This window comes from Peromyscus maniculatus, chromosome 10 (assembly GCF_049852395.1).
Source record: "Peromyscus maniculatus bairdii isolate BWxNUB_F1_BW_parent chromosome 10, HU_Pman_BW_mat_3.1, whole genome shotgun sequence".
Lineage (NCBI taxonomy): Eukaryota > Metazoa > Chordata > Mammalia > Rodentia > Cricetidae > Peromyscus > Peromyscus maniculatus.
In genome coordinates, this window is record NC_134861.1 from 84,788,630 (window position 1) to 84,814,172 (window position 25,543).

The window sequence follows — 25,543 nt, forward strand, 5'->3', positions numbered from 1 at the left end:
ACTGAGGAAGCTTGCCGTCTTGCATCAACTAAATTTTCTTTATTTATTTAGTGAGACAAACTCATAGAAATTCACCTGCCTCTGCCTCCTGCGTGGGAATCAACTAATTTTTAATAGAGCTGCTTACTTAACAGATCTCAAGCTTTCTAAACCGTAACAGTATCATTCTTCACTCATACACATATTCCTTCAGATAATCCTAAGAAATAAGTGTTTCTATCTCCTCCATGCAATCTGTTACAGCTAAAATTGCATAAACTATGTATTTCCTCATACCATACATAATTTCATCATAATCTTTAAAAGCGATATAAAGCCACGTATGGTATGTTGCTGGAAGTTTTCCTGTGTTCTACACAGCCCTGAGGTCCCACAGCCACTTATAAAATAATCACTCAGAAGCTTATAGTAATTATTGTATGGTTATGGCAGGTTTCTTGCTAGCTAGCTCTTTCATCTTAAATTAACCCAATTCTACTAATCTATGTATCACCATGTGTTCCATGGCTTTACCTGTGTCCCATTACATGTTGCTCCTTGGACGGCAATTTGGCGTCTCTCCCATCCCACCTCTCTCTTTCCTGTATCTCTGCTTGGTTTCTTGCCTACCTCTAAGCTGCCTTGCCATAGGCCAAAGTAGCTTCCTTATTAGCCAACTAGAGCAACACATATTCACAGTGTACAGAAAGATATCCCACAGCAATGGTGATTCATGCCTGTAACTCCAGCACGGAGGAGGCTTAAGCAGGAGGATTGCCGGGATTGAGGCCAGCCTAGGCTATAGGGAGACCCTATCTCAAGGGGAAAAGTTATAGAATGCAACTAAGCATATATAATGTATAGAAACATAGTTCATGAAATTTCAGTATCACCTTTTGGTGAGGCTAGGGACTCAACCCAGGACTTTTAAGTACTCCGTAAGTTCACTATACTCCCAGCATTTTCTTTATAAATAATTGATTACCTATTTAGGAAAATACACAGCAATCCTAACTTTTGTTTTACTGACACAGTAAACACAGTAGGACGTCATGCAGCCTAGACTAACTTCACAGTGTCACACAGCTGAGGCCAACCTTATCGGAACTCATGATCCTCTTGACCCTACTTCCCAACGGCTAGGATCACAGTGGTGGTTTCATTTTAATCTTAAATAATTACTTCTATTATATTCTAGTACTTTCTAAACAAAATTTAATCCTTAGCTCAGCGTGGCCTAGCATTAACTATGAAGGCGCAGGCTGGCCTTAAACTCACATAATTCTGCCATAGCCTTCTAAATGCTAGGATTGGGTGTGAGCCACCATGCCTGAACTGGTAATATTTTAAAATGGATTTTAATTTTTAATTGTATCTGCAGTCTTCGTAAGGCGTTAAGACAGTTACCATTTAAAGGTGGTGTAATTCCAGGGAAACCATCTCTCCTATTGTGGAGCTTACCTGTGCATCAATATCAATGGCAGGGTAGATAGGTAGCATGGCTGAAGGAGAGATGATAGGACTTGGAGTTGGAGTCTGAGGTTGGGAAATAGAAGCAGCGATACTGTGGGTAGGAGTGTTTGACATTGCAGATGCTCTTCCACTGACTGCTGTTGAACAAAATAACTGCACTTAATAAGGACGAAACATTGTTAGGAAAGAGTAAGAAATACTTCTTTAAAAATGTCTATAAGAGATTATTATAACATTAATAACTAATTTTCTGATGATTTTTGATTGGTGGACAGCCCCAAATTAGAACGTACATTGAATGATACACTTTCTATTCAATAATCCTCCTGAAAGACACATTCTTTTTTAAATGAAAGTAACCATAAAAATCTTAATTCAAAATAATCCTGAAAACAAAATATTTTGCGTACTAAAATTACACAGAAAAGGAATAAATGATAAAATAGTCAAGAATAAAAGAAAGAAAGGTGATTTTTTTTTAAACTTCCAAACTTCAAACCTTGTATTGTAGAGCAAATAAAAGTTACTTCACCATTGGAATGGAAGATCCCAGAAGTCCAACTATTTCAAACACCACATATTTACTAACCACTACAGGGCAATGGTAACTTTGAAGGCCCTGGTGTTTCAAATATGTTTTCAACTATGCATTTTCTCACATTAAAAATCATTCTGAGAGGAATAAAATATCCCACCTGGCAATCACACTAACTTAGGACAAAATTAAGATTAGGCTACAAATAAGTATATTTACACAATCATCCTCCCAATATGGATTCTTGTTCTTCTATGTAGGATTCCGCTGTAATCTTATTTCACCCACATATATGATTTAAATAATGTCTACTTAGATCTGTACTTAGGGTGGGAGAATAATGCTAAAGACAAAGGCAGAGAATAAACTGAAAATTAGCTTAAGGGACTTTGTTCTCTCAACAACTCAATTCTGTAGTTCATGTGTGAACATCTTCCTCTTCACCCACAGTAAGAATGCTGCTGCACTGGTATTAAATCATGAATAGTAATCTCTGAACAGAGTGCAGATGTGTATTCCCAAGTACTGTAAACTCCATCAGACACAAAACAGAGAGTCACAGCTGAGTCTCAAACCAGGCAAAAGAATTTATCTTGCCAAGAATAGTGAAATTGATCTTGTAACAGTTATAAACACGACTATCAATTAAGAAATCTACTTTACACAAAATCTTTAGGTCAGGCACAAACATACACTGTACATTATAGCAACACACATTCTATAGTTTTACATTTTTAGTCCACTTAAAAGTCAAAAGAAAAACAAAGAACAACAAAAAAAACCAACAACAACAACAAAACATCTGAATCATTAAGGAACCAGATCAAGAGGAAGAGCATGTGCTACTACTAATGATCTAGTGACTTTGATAGTCTTACTGATTTCTTTCTAGATAATGTTTTAATCTTGCAATCCTGATCTCCTGAGTCTACCTCAGACTGCTAAGATTACAGGCTCATGAGCACACACAGATTTAAGAATCAAATAATTTCATTGAAAGTTCCTATCCTATACATAAATTTCAAAATCACATATAATCTACAGCTCTTAAGATAGGTTCCATGTTTAAGATGACCTTGAATTTCTGCTACTGCTACCTCCGCCCTACTAAGTGTTGGGATTACAGGAGTGCACCACTGGTTTTATAGAGTCCTAGGGATCAAACCCAGGGTGCTTCATGGATGCTATTCAAGCACTCTATCAACTAAGCTAGATATCCTTAGCCCTCACTGACTTTTATTCTATTAATTTAAATGGGTTAAAAGATAGGTAAATGTCTAAATTTCAATCCCCATTCCAACTAGAATAATATATTTTAAAGAACCTACTAAACCTAGTTTTCTTGTTGTGGGCTGTTTCAAATTGGTTGTTTTCATCTTCTCATCTAAAGTTGGTAAGAAAGAAGCCTCATTTCCTTCAAACTGTTTTATCAAGTAAGAGTAAGTTAACTATTCATCATTCAACCATTTACTATACAGATAAGAGGAAAAAACTTAAATTCTAAGAATCTTTCTTTTTCTTTATATTTTAAGATTCAATTAGGGACTGATTAGAGAGGGAAAACTGCATGCTTGAAAGGTTTTAACAACAGAAATGAAACAGTGTCATCAAGACAAAACGGGCATGTGTTAAGAGAGGTTAAACAAGTGCCTAGTTTTGATCTGGTGAGTATGAGGAATAAGGAGGGTTGAAGACTTGGCCAGCTCAGCACCCGAAGGAGAACGTCCTAGGAGAAACCTAACAAGTGAGAACTAAGAAAGAGAGGGGACAGTGCTTAGGGAAAGAAGGCCCAATGAGGTTGTGTTACTCAAGAAGCCCAAATAAGGAATGGAAAGGATCCTTAGTCAGCTGAAAGGACAAGTATGATCAGAAGTTATTCAAACAAGGAGAATATAGAAAAAAGTTGTGTGCTTGTATGTGCACATATGTGCGGAGACATGTGAATATGATTGAGATACTAGGTAGGGATCATCTGCAGGTAGACAGTAAGATTATTTTTAATTCTGTTCTTTTTCCGCTTGGGTATGTCTCTTTACCCACATGAAGAGCATGATACAGATGCCTTTTTAGAAAATAGCAAATTGGTCATAATCCCTAAAATCTTACGTTCATTGAAAAGAAAAAAGAAAAAAAAAGCAAAGAAAAAAATTTTATGAAGGAACAACCTTGAACACACAGAAATTTTGGGAATAAATGAGTTAATAAAAAAAGCTATTTTACAAACATCTGATAATTCTCATCAGAATTAAAAAATTTTACAATCAGCAAATTGTTGACAACTATGCTCAAGTACATCAGGTAAACTCTCATAGTGCATCAAAACCAACTTTCCAACAGTCATTGGTATAGAATGTCCCAAATTTTCATTTCATTAACACTTAACTCTATAATCTTTCAGTAAACTGATACAATAGAGAATTATAATCTAAGTTAATGGCCATGAACATGGTATCAATTTTGGATTTATAACTACTGTGAGCTAATTGTCATACAATGTTTTAAAGTTTATTAGGTATCATAACCAGTTAGTGATGATTAATAGGGACTTAGGTCTTAAAAATCTATACTTGTATTAAGATTGTTACAAATTCTTATTAGTTACTACTAACAGTTATCCTGATATAGGTTTATATTACTCTTAAGATTAGCAGAGGTTTTCATACCACATATTGCTGAGAAGATAAAAAAAAAAAGGACTGGGAAACTATACCAATTTTTAAAATGCAAAATCTACCTCATTACCTGTTTCGGTTTCTGTATTATCTCAACCTAAATAGCTAAACACTACAAAGCATATTTTCCTTTAAAAAAGTGAACCGTATATTAATGTATGACTTCATCATAATAAATGTTTCTCAAATAGTTTCAAATTAGAAATAGTAAATTATCCAGGTAAAGACAAATAAATAAAAAGTGGGAAGAAATCAAAAGAAAATTATCAAAATTCAACAACTATTTATTTCCTTTATTCTCCCCCTTCCCTTCCTTATCAAGTTTCCTTCCTGAAGAAGGAAAATGATTTTAGGTAGCAGAGCATTCTTTATGACCTATAACCCTATGAAATCTCATTTTACTGTTACACAATTCACAAAATCAGTCCCAAATAAGCAGCATTAAAAATCTTAAGTTGCAATACTCATTAGAATAGAAGACAAACTCTCTGGCTCCACATTTAAAACATGTTTTTTCCATACTGTCAGGGGAACATACCTTTCCATAATACAGTCAGAAACAGACTATACATTAGCATTCACAGGGGATAAAAACACTGACATACAGTAGAATCGGACTCTACTCGGTTGGTCCTTTATTAATGTTGTAAAGGTGTTTGTTTTGATTGTTGTTTGCTTGTTTTTAAATAGCCATCATCAAGTTTGGTACATTAGTAAGTTAAATATTTCTTTTTATCACAAATAGAGTTCCTAATATACCCTAATACTTTTGTACTTCAACTTTTATCAATTTTTCTTTTATTGGTGTGAATACAGAAGCAAAATTGCCAAAAATCCAACCCCAGTGTTCTGAACTTAAAAGTGAAAAGGATAACCAAAAGTAAAAACCCTAGACTCAATCCACTACTGAAAAACCTGGATTCCCAGCCTACTGATCTACGACAGGCAGATCTGGTCATTTGTCTTGTATAAACTAATCTTTAATTTGACCTGTAGCCATTTGAGAACTTCTTAACACTAATATTTCTAAAGACATAATGGGTCAAGAGTCCAAAAATAGTTCTCAAGTTGAGTAAAGGTTAAAAAAAAAAATTCTGGCACACTCTTACTCGCCTTAAGCAAATCATATTTGATACCTGCTCATAACAATATAAACCCACCTGCCATGATGTCATCCAGCGTGTCATTGAGGGTCTGAGCAGGGCTGGCTACCATTAACCCTTGTTGTGTTTCAGTGAGAATTCCTTGCCCCAGCCCTGCCAACTGTGCTTGGCCCAGTACTGGCTGTCCAACTATCACTCCTTGAAGTTCTGTAAGATTTGCGATGGACCCTGGAGGCAAGGGACCCGCTGCCAGAGGCAAAGCTTGAGGCATCGCCAGAGGCTGGATTGGTGCAAAACCCATCTGAGCAGCAGTCTGCTGGGGTTCATCTTTAAGCAAAACAGGATCCACTTGTTGTAAGCGTGCATAGTCTCCCTCGGAAAGCTGCTCTCCAACCCCAACAGGAGTAAGAAGTCCCAGGTGTTGGCAAGACTGCTGCTGTTGCTGCTGAAGTTGAATTCTTTGAGCTTTAACTTCTAGATACTGTTTTTTCAGCTGCTGCTGAGTTTTCAGCTGTAACTCTCGCTCTACTTTCTGCAGTTCCTCCAGAATCTTTTGTTTCTTCTGAATTTGCTCCTCCCTTGTTTTGTTCAGCTCCTCGATCTTCTCCTTGGTAAGTTGGTCGGCATGAGCCAGCTCCAAGGACTGCAGCTGTGCATTTTTTTCTATGGCTTCTTTTATCCTCTGTTCCAGTTCTGTTAACTTTCCCTGAGCCTCTTCTACAATGCTCTCTGGAGACTGATTGGTGATGTAACCCTGTACATCCTGGCTGTTTGCTGGCAAATGGCTGTTGGACTTTTGTTTAGAAGCAGCTGTGTGAAAAAGAAACCCCCTCAGAAGTGCACATGAATGGCATCCTCATTACAGAGTTACTGTTGGGAGGTTTAGTGCCCACAGTTATGCACCAAGGTATCATATCCACGAAGGTGAAATGTATTTTTAAGTAGTTAAACTCAAGTCCACCTTCTCTATCACAAATACAAAATGTATGTGTTTTATGTGCATAGAGTCATCTCTGAAAGTAGAGTTTAGAATTTATCAATATCTAATTTAAAAATTAGACAACAGAGGGATGAAAGCTTGTGACACTTAAGTGGTGCAGTTAAAGTCAAATCTAAGGCTATGTGTAGGTATTTCATATGGTCAGAATGTAAAAATTCATCATAAGAGCAGAAAAATTAAGCTAAATCATTAAGGTGTAAAGAAAATTTAGATGTCTATATTAAGATTTTCCACACTTCATAAATGTCTGTGCCTTTGATAAACACACACACATACACACAGAGAGTGCCCAAACCACTGAGATGCACCAAGAAATTAAAATCCAACTAAAATATATGTATTTGTTAGGACCTACCATCTTCAAGACTGACAAAGGAAAGAGATAGAATTCACATAGTCACACAGCTACGCGGCCAATAGAGAATTGGGATTTAGTTTCCCTGAAAGAAAAGATGCTGGCCTACGCCACCCTCTGTATCTTCTGACAGCCAGGGAAACAGACTGCTCTGGCCAACGGGTTTAGCAACCAACTGAAAAGGATGCCAAGACAACAGGCTGGTGGTGGTGACCGGAAACAACTGCTGGGAATGCTTAGCATACTTGTTGCTAAAAGAATACAGGTAGCCAAAACCAAGATGCCAAAATCACAGTTTCTTTAAGTAAAACTTTTCAAAAGAAAAAGTGATTCAAACTGGTAGGTGTCATGTTTGGGGACATACTTAAGAACAGGCATGGTATGACATATACAAGTCAAAAAATGGACCTTGGAATTCTAAGAAAGTGTATCTTATGTATCTTTGAATTACTAGTTGAGGAAAAAGTGTCCTAGATATAAATCTATGTTAAACCAGTTCTTTAAATTGAATTTTAATATTTGATCCAACTTCTTAATCTTTATGCCTTGTGTCACTACAGACTTAGGAATGGTAAATAAAAATGATCAGAATTGTCATGCAACTGTATCCAGCTTAACATGAATAAAAATGACTACTCATTGGAGGAAATTGTGGATATCAGAATTCCATCAGAAAGAGCACCTGAGTCTCTTCTGAGTCTCTCAGTCCCTGTCTTCTCTCCCAGAAAGTTGCTTTTTCATTAGTTTAAAACAAACAACAAACAAACAAAAAAGCTTTAGTGATACCAACTTAGTAAATTCATTGTTGGTGAAAAATAATTTTGAAGGGCTACTTTTTGTATTCTAATTTGACCTGGACATGTAAGAAAGTCTTTAGAAGTATAACTGACCTTTGTTCCTAACGGGCAGAGTGGCAGCAACGTTGGCAGGGGGTTTGTCAGGCTCCTGGGGTGGGACAACCATGGGCAGTGCTTGAACTGGTACACGAGGGGCCTACGGAAGAGGGTGATAACAGTCATTTCTTCTTTAGTACACACGTCATCATCTCTCGAATAACTTGCAGAGTTGCTATGTATACTTAATATGCCATTTGAGACAGTGACATATTTATATCAAATTATTTTAAAGGTGGCTATGTATTCCAGTTATTCTGACCATAATTTTAAAAAAGGAAATCATAATTCCATCAATCTAGAACATAAATCTTATACCAAATAACAATAGCCTTGGCATAATTATACAGAGCTTCATCTTAACAAAGATAATCTCATTTAAATGAAAATTATAGCTAAAAAGAAATATAAAATGCTTTAACTTTGAATCTTACCCTATTTAAATCGTGGGATGGGGGCGTTAGCTGAGTGACATCAGGTGGAGGGGCTGAAAGTAGATTATTAGGATAGTCTAAAAGATAGCAAACAACACTTGTATGGCCACCTTTTGCTGCTTCTATCAACATGGTTGAGCCATCCTAAAAGAACAAATATAGAAGGGGAAAAAAGTTAGTACACTAAGAAAGCTATCAGGTCTCAGATACATTCAAGTTATATATCTAATAGGAAAGTTTTTTTTTTTATATTAAGGCCAGATAACTAATACTCAGAATGTCATTACAAATACAACTTATATGTGGCAATTTTATAATGTTCAAGGTGAGGAATTCATAATGCTGCCTTAACCACTTGAGTTACCTACTTTTAAACGGTGAGTAGGGTCTGCCCCGTGAGCCAAAAGCAGTTCTACCACTGCCAGATGACCTCCTGCACAAGCCAGGGACAGTACAGTATGGTCATTATTAGCTGTGGTTCGATTCACATTTGCTCCTAAAACAGACATGGAAAAACTATATTAGTAGAGTGATTAAAAAAAATTAAGATTTATTCATTTTTAATTTATATGTATATGTGTAGACCTGTGTGAGTTTATGCCCCATGTACGTGTAGATGCTCTTGGAGGCCAGACATTGGATCCCCAGGAACTAGAGTTACAGTAGGCTGTGGGCTATCTGATGTGGATGCTGTGAACTGAACCCAGGTCTTCTGTAAGAATGGCAAGTGTTCTTAACCACTGATCCATTTCCCAGCCCCAATTATGGCAAAATTCTACAAATCATTTAGTGTTTATGCACACAAGCATATACATACATACATACATACATATTTATATAAGGGTGCATGTGTAACATGGTATGCACGTGGAGGTCAAAGGTTTATTTTCTCCTTCTACCATGTGAGTTCGAAGCCTTAAACTCAGGTCATCAGGCTAAGCAGAAAGTACCTTTACCCAGTGATACTCACTGACTCATTTCATTGGCTCAAAATTATGGAAAATTTAAAAATCATAAAGAGTAAAGCCAACAGTGCAATGAAACCTCACATAACCATTATCCAGTTTCACTGATTATAAACAGCCTCTCATTTCACATAAATCCTCATTTTCACGAAAATTCTCCTATACAGAATTATTCTAAAGCAAATCCCACAGAAATATGATATATTTTTCTTATAAATATTTTAGTATATATCAGTAAAGATAATACAAGGTTGTATCATACCTAAGGCAATCATTGTATTAATAAAGTAAAATACAGGGGAAAGAAAGATGGTTAACTCAATGGCTAAGAATATTTGAAGCTCTTCGGAGGCAATCCAAGTTTGGTTCCCAACACCCACACAGATCTCACAAGCACAGGCACCACTTGTTCCAGGGGATCTGATGCCCTCTTCTGGCACCTGTGGGCACTGCATGCATGAAATGGTGTCTTCTATGGTTGAAATACATTTAATACATTAATAATTACATTAAATACATTAAATTTTAAAAAATTACAAGGAATAGAAAAATCTAGTAATGTTCCTTTAATCCTAGGTCTTGAGATCTCATGCCTTTGCTTGAAAAGCACACATGCCTTTAATCCCAGGAAGGACATGGCTGGATGGAGACAGGAATTAAGCAGCAGTTCAACTGAGACCCTCAGGGGTGAGGACTGAGAGGCTTTCAGTCTGAGGATTCGTGGAAACAGGATCGGCTGAGGAGTTAGTGAAGTAAGTTTGGCTGTGCATTGTTCCGCTTCTCTGACCTTTCAGCTTTCACCACCATGTCTAGCTCTGGGTTTTTTATTAATAAGACCCTTTACAATTCATTACAGAAGGTAGAATATAATTAATTCAACCAAAGAAAAGGCAGGGCAGTGGTGGTGTATGCGTTTCACCCCAGCACATGGGAGACAGAGGCAGGTAGATCTCTGTGAGTTTGAGGCCAGCTTGGTCTACAGAGCTAGTTCTAGAATAGCCAGTGCTACACAGAGAAACCCTGTCTCAGAGAAAAAAAAAAAAAGAGGGTGTGGGGAGGGAGGGCAGTAATTATGGACATAAATCCAGTCTTGAAGTGTGTCACCATCATGCATATTTCACCAATCTGTACCAACTTGTCCTGGAATAATCTGTTCAAGAATTTATTTCTGATTTTTTAATCTATAAGAAGTTTGAAGACTACTGAACAAAGAGTAAACATTTCCAAGGTGCATATGGCCCTTCACTTATCAATCATTTCTGTCCTATTATTTGCTTTAGAAGTATTTTTAATCTGCAATGAAGAGTAAAACCAATTCTTGAAAAAAGATTTAACAGATTATATAGTAAATACTGAAGAAATAATTTAAAGTTTCGTGTTTATTTGGTCAGTAAAAAATTCAAAAGAATAACTGCAGATTATGAATAAAAATCTTCATGTAACTTGACACGTATCACAGTTTAATTCTGAATACTTTCTTCATTTAATTTAAAATTATTCCACTATCTTTTAAAAAGAGGACAACGTAAGGTAGGAAAGGTGCTTGCCCCAAGTTCTTCAGGGGAAAAAACAAAAACCCATGTTGGAAAACAATGCAGTAGTACACAAACAGAATAGGACTTCAACATAACACTAGCTTACACAGAAGACATTTTCTTTGTGTTTCTTCTCAAGAGTGCTACTTGGTGTAATAGTCTTTTGTAGCTCACAGCTATTATAAATATTATGAGATGTTTATTACTAATGTTAGGAGGAGCATCCCTTCTCCATATCATATAATAACCACAAAATGTTCTTTACCCTTCAAAGGTCAAAATGCCTTAGCATAGTTCTGGATAGATAGTTAAGAAAAAGAAAAAAAACTTCTCTATAAGATTACCTTTACTAATTAAGAACTGAACTGTGCAAACATGACCAGCTCTGGCAGCTTTCATTAAAGGAGTTCTTCCACCTTCAGATTCATGTTCCTGTTTTAAAACAAAACAAGAAACAAAAAAAAACCTCACTGTTGTATAACTCATATTTAATTGCAAGGGAATACTTAATCTTTTCATTTAAAAAAAAAAAGGAAAAGGAAACTTAATTCTGAACCCAAGCATATTAAATATCATGTAATGAGCAAAGAAAATATACTTTCAATTAAAAAAAAAAAAAGATCTGCACTTTATTGTAATAATTTGAAACCTAAAGTAGGGGATTAGTAGCACACACCTGCACTTCTGGTTACCAGAAGATGCAGCAATAGATACAGCCTGGCATGCTGGCACCCAGGCTTCAGAAGAGGACTGAAACGACACTTCATCTAATTCAAGCTGGGAAATGTCCTTTCTCTATAAAAGTGATTGTAGAACTCGAACATTGGATAGTCAATCTGCTCCCCCTTTTTAATGGTGAGATCCTGCTACATATCTCAGACTCACATAGAACAGTGATCCTCCCACTTCAGTCTTCTGAATGATAGGATTATAATCTATACGACCTCTCCTCAAACTCTTGTCATTTTCTGAAAGTCGCATATAGCATAGGTTAGCCACAAACCTCACTCTGTCACGTACTCCCAGTCTCCCGAGTACTACGGTGAGACTAGATCTTCCCTCCACAGATACTTTACACCTTCCAAGCACTCAGACAACTCCTACAATTTCAATTATATAGCTCTTCTGTCCAGGCCTCCCTTTCCAAACCCCATCCAGCCAATGAACTAGTATCTCAAATGACTAGTTACATCTTTTGACCTTTATCACTCTCTGTACATTCCCTGTGACATCTCTTAATACCCTGCACTGAATGCACTTAAGATCCATTTTACCCTCTTTACTACTTTATGTACTACCCATGGGACAAAATTATTAAATACTTATGTTTTAACGCTTTAATTGATAATGCTTAAAACATAGTAGGCAAATTTCCCCCCAACCTACAAAAGAAATGCTTCTAAACAACATTTACCTTAAGTAAACAACTAAGGAAGGAAAATTTAATTTGTAATTCCATCTCTAAGCAGAAAACATTTCTTTGTAAGGGCATGGGATTAGTGAACTGAATATTACAAAAATAAGAACAAAAACTAAATAATGTAAAAAAAGAAAAAACCAAACCAAACCAAACAACAACAAAAAAACCAAACCTGACTATGACTTTAAATAAAAGGGAAAAAAAAAAAAAAAAAAAACGCCAACAAAGTAAGAAGATATGCCTTTGATTTAATTATTAATTTCCTGTCTTTGTTTGCAGAGGCGGGGTCTCACCATGGATTCCAGGAAGGCCTTGGGACTCTGGACTCAAGTAGCCTAGGTGGCCTTGAACTCGTAAACTCTTAGGTACCTTTCTGCTTCAGCCTCACAGGTGCACAAGCGTGTGCTAAAATGACTAATTCATCTTCTCTTTATAAATAAAGATTTAAGTGATACAGCTTACCAGATCTGCACCTGCCTGAAGTAAGACATCTGCTACATCCGTATGGCCATTTTCACAGGCGTATGTTAAAGCTGTATCTCCTGTTGCTGTTGTGGCATGGACATTAGCTCCTGTAACAGTTAAAAATAATCACTGTTAAAAAACCCTTTTACAAAATCAACATAAACCTGTTTTTCAAGATAGCCCACATCTCCTAAAATCAGACAAAATATCCATATCTATTTCTAGAATGAGTACACTGACAACATCTTTAAAAGAGGGAGAAGTCTGCAACAACTGCTCAGGGCGTGAAGGTTAACTACCATCAAGCCTGACTACGCAAGTTCAGTCCCCAAGACCACATGGTAGAGAGAGAGAACGGACTTCTACAAGTTGTCCTCTGCCTGTGAACACATGCACTGTGGCATGTTTGCATGCACACATACACAAATTTTTGAAAGGAAAATATATGAATAAATGTACTTGAAGTTAAAATTGCATATACTTACTATGACAGCTAAATTATCCAGAACACACAAAGGATATCCTATCTTTTCACCACATATTCTGTGTGCAATAACATAAAAAATACTTGTACTGTGATCCTTATATCATGCAATATATTCCCAAATGCAAAAAGGCATACCTGCAGCTAGTAAGTATTTAACTAACTCCAGGTGGCCCTCTTGAGCAGCTTCCATTAGAGGGGTAGAACACCCGAGTTCTATGTCAGCTCCAGCCTTAATCAGAAAGTCTGCCACTTCCAGAAAGCCTCCACAGCAAGCCAGGGTCAAGGCAGTTTCTTGAGTTTCTTCTGTCTGTGCATTGATATTTGCTCCTAAAAGAAAGATTCTACTTAAAGGAAGTTCAGGAATTTATTCAGACACAAACAAAACACAACTGTTTTCTAATGAACTATATCTAAAGTGAACAGAATTATCTCTTCTCTATTCTTGGCAGTCAAAAGTAAATGGGAAAAAAACCCACATTCACAAGTGGGTATCTACTATATGTAGGTAGAGTGTTTAAAAAGGTACTAGTTATGAATAAAAGGAGTCATAAAATTACCTAATTCCCACCTATAAAGATTCAAAATGGAGGATAAATGTACTAATGACATTAGCTAACATTTTTTTTTTTTTTTTTGTATTTCATAAACTTTTTTTTTTTTTTTTACTTTTTTTTTTATTTTTATTTTTTGTGATATATATTTTTTATTTTACAATACCATTCAGTTCTACATATCAGCCATGGGTTCCCCTATTCTCCCCCCTCCCACGCCCTCCCCTTACCCCCAGCCCACCCTCCATTCCCACCTCCTCCAGGACAAGTCCTCCCCCGAGGACTGTGATCGACTTGGTAGACTCAGTCCAGGGAGGTCCAGTCCCTTCCTCCCAGACTGAGCCAAATGTCCCTGCATAAGTTCCTGGTTTCAAACAGCCAACTCATGGAATGAGCACAGGACTTGGTCCCACTGCCTAGATGCCTCCCAAACTGATCAAGCCAATCAACTGTCTCACCTATTCAGAGGGCCTGATCCAGCTGGGAGCCCCTCAGTCTTTGGTTCATAGTTCATGTGTTTCCATTCATTTGGCTATTTTTTTTCAATAATTGAGTAAAACTGAAATTTATTATATGCCACAGTCGTCCTAGGGACCTCCATGCTATATATATAGCCTCTATGGTTCTATGGGTTGTGGTCTGATTGTTCATTTTATATCTAGAATCCACCAATGAGTGAGTACATACCATAACTGTCTTTCTGGGTTTGGGTTACCTCACTCAGGATGATTTTTTCTAGTTCCATCCATTTGCCTGCAAATTTCATATTAGCTAACATTTAATAAGCTGTTACTATTTCCCAGGCAGTATTAACAGTGCAGACTGTTAAGGTACATTTATGTACATAATTCAAATTTGAGGTAGGGGCAATGCTGGAGAATGAACCATCCATGGCCTATTGGATTGTGTGGTGCTGGATAGAGATCAAACCCAAGTCCTTGGGAACACTGAGTAAATATCCTACCAATGAGCAACATATTTCTAAGGCCTTATGTTGGTATTATTTTCAGCACCATTTTACATAAAGCTGAACAAGCTGAGGTTAATTCATTTAATTCACTTGCCCTAGCAACATTATCACCATTACTATTACCTTCACCATGGCTGATTGACCATTGCACCACCTTCCACCCCTCCCTCCCACTAGAAACAAAACTGTCATGCAGTGTAAATGATTCACATTTCAGTAAGTCTGCCAGGCTGTGGTGGCACACGCCTTTAATTGTAGCACTTTGGAGGCAGAGGCAGTTGGATCTCTGTGAGTTCAAGGCCAGCCTGGTCTACAAAGCTAGTTCCAGGACAGACAGAGCCACACATAGGGAGACCCTGTCTCAAAAAAAAACAAAAAAACAAAAAAAAAACAAACTACTTCAAAACCTGTACGTTTAAAGTTCCAGTCAATAGAACCTCTACAGAAAAACAAGTAAATGTGCCTGCCACTTGTGTTAAATGTTAAACTTGTGTTAAATTTGTTAAACAGAATAACACTATAAATGTAATGGGAGATTATTATCTAAATGTAGATATTTAAACTACTATATCATATCACCGTTTCCAGAAATTCCTTCTGTTCTGGCCTGAGCTCAACAGTTTCTGATGTATATGCACCTAGATTTGTTGGTCTCGAGTGTTCTTCTGTTTTCCTCAGACAGTGTCTCCACATGTAGGACTGGATGGCCTCAGCCTCCTAAGCACTGTGATTACAAGTGTCTAGTCCCTACTTGGCCTGCTGCATACTTTCAAGCTAAGTTTCACAGAAGTGTTTCCCATGTTGCTCCATTACACACTTATATTCATGAGTAATGTCCTAACTCCAAAGAATTCCCTCACTGTATTAGGCTTGGAGAATTGTGATTTTGTTTTTGTTTGTTGTTTTATTTTCTCATAGCATATGACTTTCAAAGTACTACATTGAAGAAAATTCTACTGAGCCATTTTACAGCATACAACGTAGAAGTTTGGGAGCAACAGGTCAGTGTAAATATACTGAGGAGGTGATGTGCTGAAATTCAGCCTTAACAAAGACTTCTGTTTTACCCATTTATGGTTTAGTATTTACTACAAGTGCTTACCTTGGCCTAGAAGTAATGCCACCATTTCTTCATGTCCTTCACGGGCTGCTTCCATCAAAGGTGTATAGCCTTCATCATTGACCTCTTCCAGGCTAGCTCCTCTTTCAATAAGTAAGGCTGCAAGTTCCACATGTCCCCCACATGCAGCCAAAGTCAATGGTGACTCAAATGAATCAGCTGGCATGTTCACTTGAGCACCACTGTCCAGAAGCAACCTAGCTACTTCAACATGGCCATCCTATTCACAAGCAATTAAAAAAATTCAATCAGCACCATAAAAACTTGAAAGAAAGAAAAAAAAAAACTTCTCAATTATCACACAATGACAGTTGCTGACCTTTACTCAAAAGAATAAATATACACCTGACAGCTTGGTAAACGCATGTCATGTGTTGCCTGTACTCTTTATCCCACAGAAGTTCAAGGATTTAAAGCAAAGAGATGAAAAATAGTCTCTCTAATCAAGAAGCTTATCAGCCACCAAAAGAGAAGTGGAAGGAAAAGAACGGGAGACAAACTTAAGGCCACAGAGAATAAGCAGAGCATGGCAGACATTTGAATGACAAGCTCAGGTACTGAGAAGGCAAATTTTTTAACATCTTTAGAGTGAGCAAACTTTTGATCTAGCAGGACACTAGATGCTATGGAGAAAAAGCCTCCTGTGTTAAAGGACAAAGTGAATACATGATGCTTTCTTTGTTGTTCGTGTAAGCCCCAGGAAAAAGACAAAGAGAGGAGCTATCTTACTACTGCAACTACTCAACAATCTCCACTCTGTCTTCCTTTCAAGGAATAGTTTCTTTTAACCCTTCATGTACTTCCCACACACATACGGACACCTTGCTCTGAATGTCTTCTTTTCATGGTTACATTGTTATTTTTGCCGTTTTGAAATGCTTCCCCATTAAGTCAAAGACCAATTAAGAGCTTCAACATTTTAGCAAGACCTCCTAAGTGCCTGGCCTCTATTCATATACCTTTTAATTACATCTAACTATCCATCCATCTACCCATCTATTTATTATTTATTGAAACCAAGTATTGTGATTAAAGGTCGATCGGTCTATCTATCTATCTATCTATCTATCTATCTATCTATCTATCTATCTATCTATCTATCTACCTACCTACCTATCTATCTATCTACCTATCTATCCATCCATCCATCTACCTACCTACCTACCTACCTATCAATCAATCAATCAAATCAATCATTTATTTATTTAGACTGAGTACTAGGGTCTGGGCATACATCTCCATGCCCAGCTATTTGCATTTATTTATTACATTTCTAGTGCATATGGATTGGGTCTATCGAATATTCCTCCTTAATTTATCTGTCTAAATACAAGTTATTTTCATAGCACAAGGTAGCAAAAGTGACTGAATTTCCTTTATCAGAGAGATTGCTGAATTGGTCATTACTACTGCTGTTCAAGGATCTCATTTAATCCTCATGAGAACACCAGAACAAACAAAAATCATTTTACAGACAAAGAACGCAAAAGCTCCAAAGAAATGTACACATGTTCAAAGAGAAACTTTTAGTAAAACAAACACAGGGATGACAATAAAGAAAGCAATATATAATTCAAGTAGTAAATGATGATCATCTACCATTTCTCATAAATCTTTCCTAGTTTTTTCAGATACCTCCCTTTTTGTAGATTATAAATTAAAATACAAAAGCTTAAGAGTACTAATATAATTAATTTTCAAGAACAAACTCTAAAATAGAATTCTTTTTTATATTTTGTTTTTACAGATTTTTGTGTGTTGTGTGTATATCTGAGTGCTTTCTCTGCTTTTAAGTGTACGCGTACAGGCAGATACCCACAGAGGCCAGAAGAAAAGGGTCAGATCCCCTTGGAGCTTTAGTCACAAGCAGTTGCAAACTCGACCACGTGAGTGCTGGGACCAAGTGCACAGCCGCGTGTGAGTGCACGTGCACATACACACATTTGATTTTTTTTTGAGACAGGGTCTCTCTACATAGCCTGACCAGTCATTTTGTAGACCAGTCTGTCCTGAAACTCATGGAGACCCATTGTCTCTGCCTCCCTAGTGCTGAGATTAAAGGCATGCATTCATTATCATGTCTGGCAGCTCCTTATATTTTGACAGGGTCTTGCTATGTAGCCATGGTTGAGCCAGTACTCACTATGTAACATAACTTTGCCTCAAATCAACAGCAATCCTCCTCTTTCAACCTCCCAAATGCTGTGATTACATGTGATCACCACCAAGGGCAGCTTAAAATTAATACTTCAGCTAAGGTTCTGTTCTACAATAAAGTAAAGAAAAGGAGAGCTTTTACATCCAAGGAAAAGGCTCTTTATTTTACAGTAGCTCTACTTCTCCCCACCTACTATGGAAATACATTTCATATATTCATTCACCCATCTTACCATGCAAGCCTCCATTAGAGCAGTGTGCATTTCATCTGTTTTATGCTCTTGATCGGCGCCTGCTTCCAAAAGAAATCGCACCATCTCTAGATGTCCTAAATCAAAAGTGTATTGGATTACTTACATTTATTTTCAAAAACTATTTTTAAAGTCAGTGATAAATAATTTTTAGTGCATGTTGTAGAATATTTGATCACTGTGGACCCTGAGATTGCATTATTTACTGGAAAAAAATCTGTTTCTAGTCATGGTGTGGCTCAGCCCTAGCACACACCTTTAATCCAAGAACTTTCTTCTTGAATATTGTAAACAGGTCAAGAGGCAGAGTAAGCAACCAGCTGACAGGAAGTGAACATAGTATTATTAAGAATAAACCACAGAAAGAGTCAGGAAGATGGATAGAGAGGTACACAGGAAGTAGAAGGGAGTTTAAAGAGATTGGTTTTCAGACATTAGGAAAGGGAGAGGCCTCAGGGACTTCAGGAAAGGAGAAAGATCAGCTGGGTGCTTCCTCGGTCTCTGAGCTAGCAGGCTTTCACCCCAGCATCCGGTTTATTGGTCCTTATTGGTATGAGTCCCTTATTGGTAAAATCGAATGATTGAAGTTTTGTTAAAAACAACAGGTACGGGGCTGGAGAGATGGCTCAGAGGTTAAGAGCACTGACTGCTTTTCCTAGGTCGAGTTCAATTCCCAGCAACGACATGGCGGCTCACAAACAATTGTAATGAGATCTGGTCCCCTCTTCAGGCCTGCAGGGACGCAGGCAGAATACTGTATACATAATAAATAAATAAATAAATCTTTAAAAAAAAAAACAAAACAAATAAACAAAAAAACCAGGTGCAGATCTATATGTAAATTTTTATGAACCTCATTCAGCACACTAATTTTTTTTTTGTTTTTAGATTTTTGTTGTTTTTAATTATGTCTCTGTACATGTGAGTGCAGTGCCCATGGAAACCCAAAGAGGCTATCAGATCCACTGGAGCTGAACTTGAGAGATTCCATGAGGGTGCTTGCAAAATGAATTCAGGTCCTTTGAAAAACTAGCCATCCCATTGCTCCCCTCCCCATTTATTTTCAAGAGCTAGTAGCCCAGGATGAAAATCATTCAAGCTATTCCATCTATGAGTTCAAGTACTTAAAATGACAATAATCAATACACAAACTTTTCAAGAGGAATTGTAAGCCATATTTATGAAAATATTCTTAAAACATCATTTAATTTATATGCATTCCTCTACCTGGAGATAAAACATATGATAGAAACACAGTTTCAAATAAGCCTATGTTTCAGTTCAATAAGTTACTAAAAAGTAGAAGACCAATAATACTTAAATAGGACTTTGGATACTATAAAAGAGAGCAATATGAAATGAGTTATAACCAATTTATAACCAATTGGAATTAGACCAGAAGATAAAGTATAGTCCTAGATGGAGAGCTCAAACAAGACTTAGTAAGTACAGCATTGACTACACCTTGGTTTCCCTTCAAGTATCTGCATCAGTGCTCAATCTGTCTGACTTCTAGACCTTTTCTGTATTGTTTTCAAACTCCCAGGAAATCCCAATAGAAACAGAAGAAGGTAACAGAGTTCATTGACTCCTTTCAAGATGTACTCCATTAGCTTAATTCTCTAACTAGCTTCTAATTAAAGTTTGCAAGCCCAGCCTTAGATACCATCTCTAGAAAGCAGAGCAGACAATGGGTGACAGACCAGAGTTGTCACATATAGTCTCATCACAAAGCTCTCTGGCAAGCTGGGAAAAGTAATGTAATGGAACCAGTTCTGGGGTCAAAGTGTTTGTAAAAAGTATGTAAGGACATCCAATAAAAACTTCCCAAAGCTTAACTCCACCAATGCTTAATAAAGACCAGCCCCTGTGCCTAATTGTCAAACAGGAACAGGGAAGTTAACTGACTTCAACTGTGTTTTCTACCTGAAAATCTGCTAACAGACACTCAAAATTAAACAGCTTAAAATTTTAGCAATTTACATATCTAAGTATTATTGTCTCATACTTTTAAAGAAAATCAGTTCTAAAGACAATACAAGATCCTGACCACTCTTAAACATAGAGCAAAGCAATGGCAAGGAAAAGGGCTAGGCTGAGGAAAGACCAGAGTGGAAATTTTCAGCAGGCACTCATTTACAAACTTAGCAAATGAGGAGCCGACATGAGGTTGAGTGCCTCCTCCTTAACTTTTATATCTGCACTTGCAAAACCTTTTCCTTAATATCTCAGATCAATGCTGAACAGTGTTTTATGAACTAAATGTGGCCTGGGGAGAAATACAGATACAAAGTTGCATGGCTTATTTTTTAAGTTTCTTAAAAGTTAAAAAGAGGGGGCTAGAGAGATGGATCAGAGGTTGAGAGCACTGACTGCTCTTCCAGAGGTCCTGAGTTTAACTCCCAGCAACCACATGGTGGCTCACAACCATCCGTAATGAGATCTGGTGCGCTTGTCTGGCCTGCAGACATACATGCAAGCAGAACACTATATACATAATAAATAAATCTTAAAAAAAAAAAAAAGTTAGAAAGAAAAAGAAAACCTCTCAATTTATAGCCACACATCTGTCATACCCTTGGATATGAAAAATGTGACTCCCTGGCTCTTTTAAAAAAAGAAAAGAGCCAGGGAGTCATATCTGGCCCACCTAAGAATCCAAATTCTGATCTCTCTCAGTTCAGCACCACCCTGGCCTACAAAATGAGTTCCAGGACAACCAGAGTTGTTACAAAGAGAAACCCTGCCTCCAAAAAAAAAAAAAAAAAAAAAAAAAACCCAAACAAAAGAATCCATATTCATTAGTAAATATTTTTGGACTGGTTGGCATTTAATTATCGTGTACCTTCTCAAAAGGTAAAGCATTTCTAATATACCAAACCATCATAAAGTGTAATCACATTAAAATTATAAGCTTCCTCTGATAAGACTGTCAATTTTATTGACAATATTTACAATTTTGAGACTATATAGTATTAAGCTTTAAAACACTTTAAACAATCTTATTTACATTTTTTTTTTTTTTTTTTGAGACAAGGTTTCTCTGTGTAGATTTGCACCTTTCCTGAAACTCGCTTTAGAGACCAGGCTGGCCTCGAACTCACAGAGATCTGCCTGGCTCTGCCTCCCGAGTGCTGGGATAAAAGGCGTGCGTCACCACCGCCCAGCACTTATTTACATTTAATGACACTATATACTATTATGTTGCATTGATAATTTAAAACTGACTTTAATTGCATTATTTTATTTAAAGAACAATTTATACTATACCTTTATAACAAGCTAATGTAAGGGCACTCTCTTTAAATTCATTGGAATGCGTATTGATGCCAGCTCCATTTTCTAGCAGCAATCTGGCTACTTCCACGTGTCCAGCACTCCCAGCTTCCATGAGAGGAGTATGACCATTTTCATTATGGTCCTCAATACTAGCACCGGATTCCAAGAGCACCTTTACAACATCTACATAGCCTCCAGCACAAGCGTAAGTAAGAGCTGTGTTGCCTATTTAGGTAAGAAAACAAAGAAAAGACATTAGCATCACTCACATGCACACAAACACAAATGAATGTACATCTCAATCCAATGAGATGCTTCAGTGCATAAATGGACATATCAAGCCAGATGAGCTGAGTTTGATCCCTGGGGCCTATATGGAGAAGGAGGTGAGAACTGACTCCAGCAAGATATCCTTTGATTTCCCCAAGTGTACCATGGCACATATGTGCATGCACATACCTAAATAAAAATAAATGTAAAACTTCTTAAAAAATGAAATATCAAATTTACATTTAAGAAGCTGAAATGGAAAACTATGTCCATAATAAATATTTAGTAATAGACACATATAATTGTAGTACTTAACTGTACTTTCTCTATCTGAAATCAACTTCATATCCTCCCTTTTTGTTTAAAACCAGAATTGTCCTGTGCCTGGTGGTACGGGTTATCATCTCAACTACTAGAAGGCTAAAGCAAAAGGACTAGAAATTCAAGCCCAGCGTGTGCTCCAGAGTGAGTCTAAACAACTTCTTCTGAGTCTGCCTTAAAATACAAAGTAAAAGGCCTAGGATCTTAGCTCATTTGGGTAATGCTTGTCTAGCATGTGCAAGATTCTGGGGTCAATCATTTGTACTGCCAAACAACAACAAAAATACATGTCAGATTATAGAAAAATCAGATACACTTATCAAGACTAGAGAATTAAGATTTGACAGGGAAGCCATACCCAGGATATATCAATAAAATGGCTATCTAAACAAGACCTGAATAATAATTCCAACAGGGGACATAGTAACATCCAAAGAAGAAATCTCACAGAGTCCCAGCCCTAGACAAAGAACTACAGGCAAATAATGACGGCTAGTAGGAGGAGATTCAGCGTTTCCCAGAGATAAACCCCCATAATTAGTCATCTAATAACAAGTGACCTGCCCTAAAAATCATTTACACACAACTCACACTAAAAGGACTCAGTAGGCCATATTTGTGTGTGTGTGTGTGTGTGTGTGTGTGTGTGTGTGTGTGTGTGTAACAATAAATAGTAAAGAGGCTGTCAATTTGAGAGGGAATGAAGGGTAGGGGATGAATGGAGGGACATGGGATGGTTTGAAAGAAAAATGGGAGGTGATGGAGGAAGACAGGAGAACACGTAAGTAATGTATTTATACTTTAATCTAAAATTAAAAAAAAAAAAAAAAAACTTTGGAGAACTGTAAATGAACTGTGCAATTCTTTCCTGAACTTTTTCCTTCACAAATGAGATAAAAGTTATAGTTAGCTTTAATACAAAAAATGTTTCATAAAGAATTATTTTTAATAAAGGTCATCATACCCAAAACCTATATATATATAACCCACATACTAGACCAATGTCAAATAATTTAAAATAGATTCATATTTTTGTTTTTGGAATATGTTATGCAGTTCCACTGGCTTCAATAAATAGCAATCCTCCTGACTCGGCCTCCCAAAGGCAGAAATTGCAGGTATGAGACAAGACAATGAACAAAAGGATCCCTTCTTGGTGATTAAAAACTTGCTATGTTAAAAGAAACCCCAACTTAGTAAATTTTTTATATAGACTTCTTTTTAAAACACAACTACATTTATTTTTTTGTTTTTTGTTTTTTTTTAATCTGAAGAAAACTTACAAAATACAATACAATGTTAGACCCAGATCTGACCCTACTTCCAAAAAAAGAAATCAGTTTAGGCTCAACTAATGCCCCATTGGACATGTTTTCATAATTCTTTTCCCTGGGCCACAATTCAGCAAAATTAGAAGATCATGGTCTAGTCCTTGTTGTCCATCCTATTCTCCCTATATCTTGCATTAATAGTGAAAAGGAAGCCAGGGTTTGAGAACTGTAAGCCATACTTCTCCACATCTACATGGTAGTCTTTCAAACTGAGTGCTTAACATACTTTAAAAAAGAAACCAAGAATGTCTTATAAACCTAACAGGAAACATTTTTTTAAATATTATTTTAAACCTCATAGAGACTTGGGCAAATATGTAGCACTTAAGTGTTGTGGAATCTTATTTGAAGATGTTTTACATTTGTTTTTGCTGTAGAACGTTGTTTTAATGATGCAAAGATGTGCTGCATTCTTTTATGTTACATGTGTTTAACTCTGAAGGTAGTATGTTATTTTGCCTGTCTAAAACACCTGATTGGTCTAATAACGAGCTGAATAGCCAATGGCTGAGCAGAGAAAGAACAGGTGGGGCTGACACACAGAGAGAATAAATAGGAGGAGAAATCTGTGAAGGGAGATGGAGAGCCAGAAAAGGAGGAGAGGAGAACTCCAGGGGCCTGCCAGCCAGCTACACAGCAAGCCATGGAGTAGTAAGTAAAGAAAGGTATATAAGAAATAGAGAAAGATAAAAGCCTAGAGGCACAAGGTAGATGGGATAATTTAAGAAAAGCTGGCTAGACTAATGCAGGGGGAGGGGCTTGGACCTGCCTAAACTGAATGTACCAGGCTCTACTGACTCCCCATGGGAGGCCTTACCTTTTTAGAGGAAGGAATGGAGGATGAGTTGGGGGAGGGAAGACTGGAGGGGGAAGGGCAGGAAGAGGGAAGAGAGGGGGGATCTGTGGTTGGTATGTAAAATTAATAGAAAATTTCTTAATAAAGAAAAAAAAAATAAAGCTGGCTAGTAATAAGCCATGCTAAGGCCAGGCACTCAAAAGAAGTAATAAGTTTCCATGTGTTTTATTTTGGAGCTGGGTGGTGGGCCCCCCAAAGAACAAAGAGTTAAGAGGAAAAAACAACAAACTACACTTAAGTGAATACCTTCATGAGAAACAATTATTAAAAGGGATGCTACTAGCTAATGAAACTGAAAAGGAAGTATGCATAACCTGTTGAAGACTGTGCATTGACATCTGCTTTGTGAGCTAGCAGCAACTTCACAATTTTGACATGTCCTCCATTAGCAGCAGCCATTAAAGGGGTAATGTCACCTTTGATTCCCCTGTCTTCCACATTTGCATGCATTGCCAACAAAACCTGGAGAAAGAAGAAAACAGTTTATAGAGTATTAAGAAAGTACTCTGAAAGTTTTCAATACATTTATTTATATAATACCTCCATATGCATTAAGATTCCTAGGAATCATAAACTAGACAAGCTGTATGCTACAAGTCTGTATTGAAATTAGCTCAACAGGCAAAAGGGTTTATTCTTTTCCTAATAAATGGTAGTTTTAAAGGCTTATTTCTATAACACAAACCTGTGCAAGCTCATAGTATCCAGCAGAACAAGCTAAACAAAGGAGGCTCTCCCCTTCCTCGGTGTGTTCATTTACACTTCGACCTTCAATGAGTAATTTTCGCACAGCATTTACATCTCCTTCTGAACAGGCCTCTGCCAAACTGCGGCTATGGCAAGAAGAACAGAGTCATCTCAGAGGATGATATAAAGATCTGCATCATGTAAGTATTGTTTTTATGTCATTCTAAATTAAAATTAACCAGTATTCTAAAATGTTTTCAGATATGTACAACTAATTCACAGCAAATAGTGAAATTATAAAAATTCAAACATAAATGTTATAGATTAAGCTTTTGTTCAATTGCTAGAAATTCTATGACATTAAGAAAATATAAAATGGGTAAGACACCTACTAATTATGAAAGCCTATCTGAGTTCTTCCATCAAGTAAAAGA

At 36.9% G+C, this 25,543-nt stretch overlaps 1 protein-coding gene across 1 annotated transcript in view; it reads right to left on the minus strand.

The window, feature by feature from the left end:
* Window positions 1-25,543, minus strand: part of Ankrd17 (ankyrin repeat domain 17) — a 140,714-nt gene that overhangs the window by 48,556 nt on the left and 66,615 nt on the right. Inside the window, 13 exon segments of the mRNA XM_006991673.3 lie at window positions 1,441-1,589; window positions 5,820-6,572; window positions 8,008-8,110; window positions 8,445-8,588; window positions 8,813-8,940; window positions 11,289-11,376; window positions 12,827-12,936; window positions 13,452-13,643; window positions 15,940-16,177; window positions 18,348-18,442; window positions 21,636-21,869; window positions 24,737-24,884; window positions 25,108-25,255. Coding sequence (XP_006991735.3) covers window positions 1,441-1,589; window positions 5,820-6,572; window positions 8,008-8,110; window positions 8,445-8,588; window positions 8,813-8,940; window positions 11,289-11,376; window positions 12,827-12,936; window positions 13,452-13,643; window positions 15,940-16,177; window positions 18,348-18,442; window positions 21,636-21,869; window positions 24,737-24,884; window positions 25,108-25,255 — 2,530 coding nt within the window.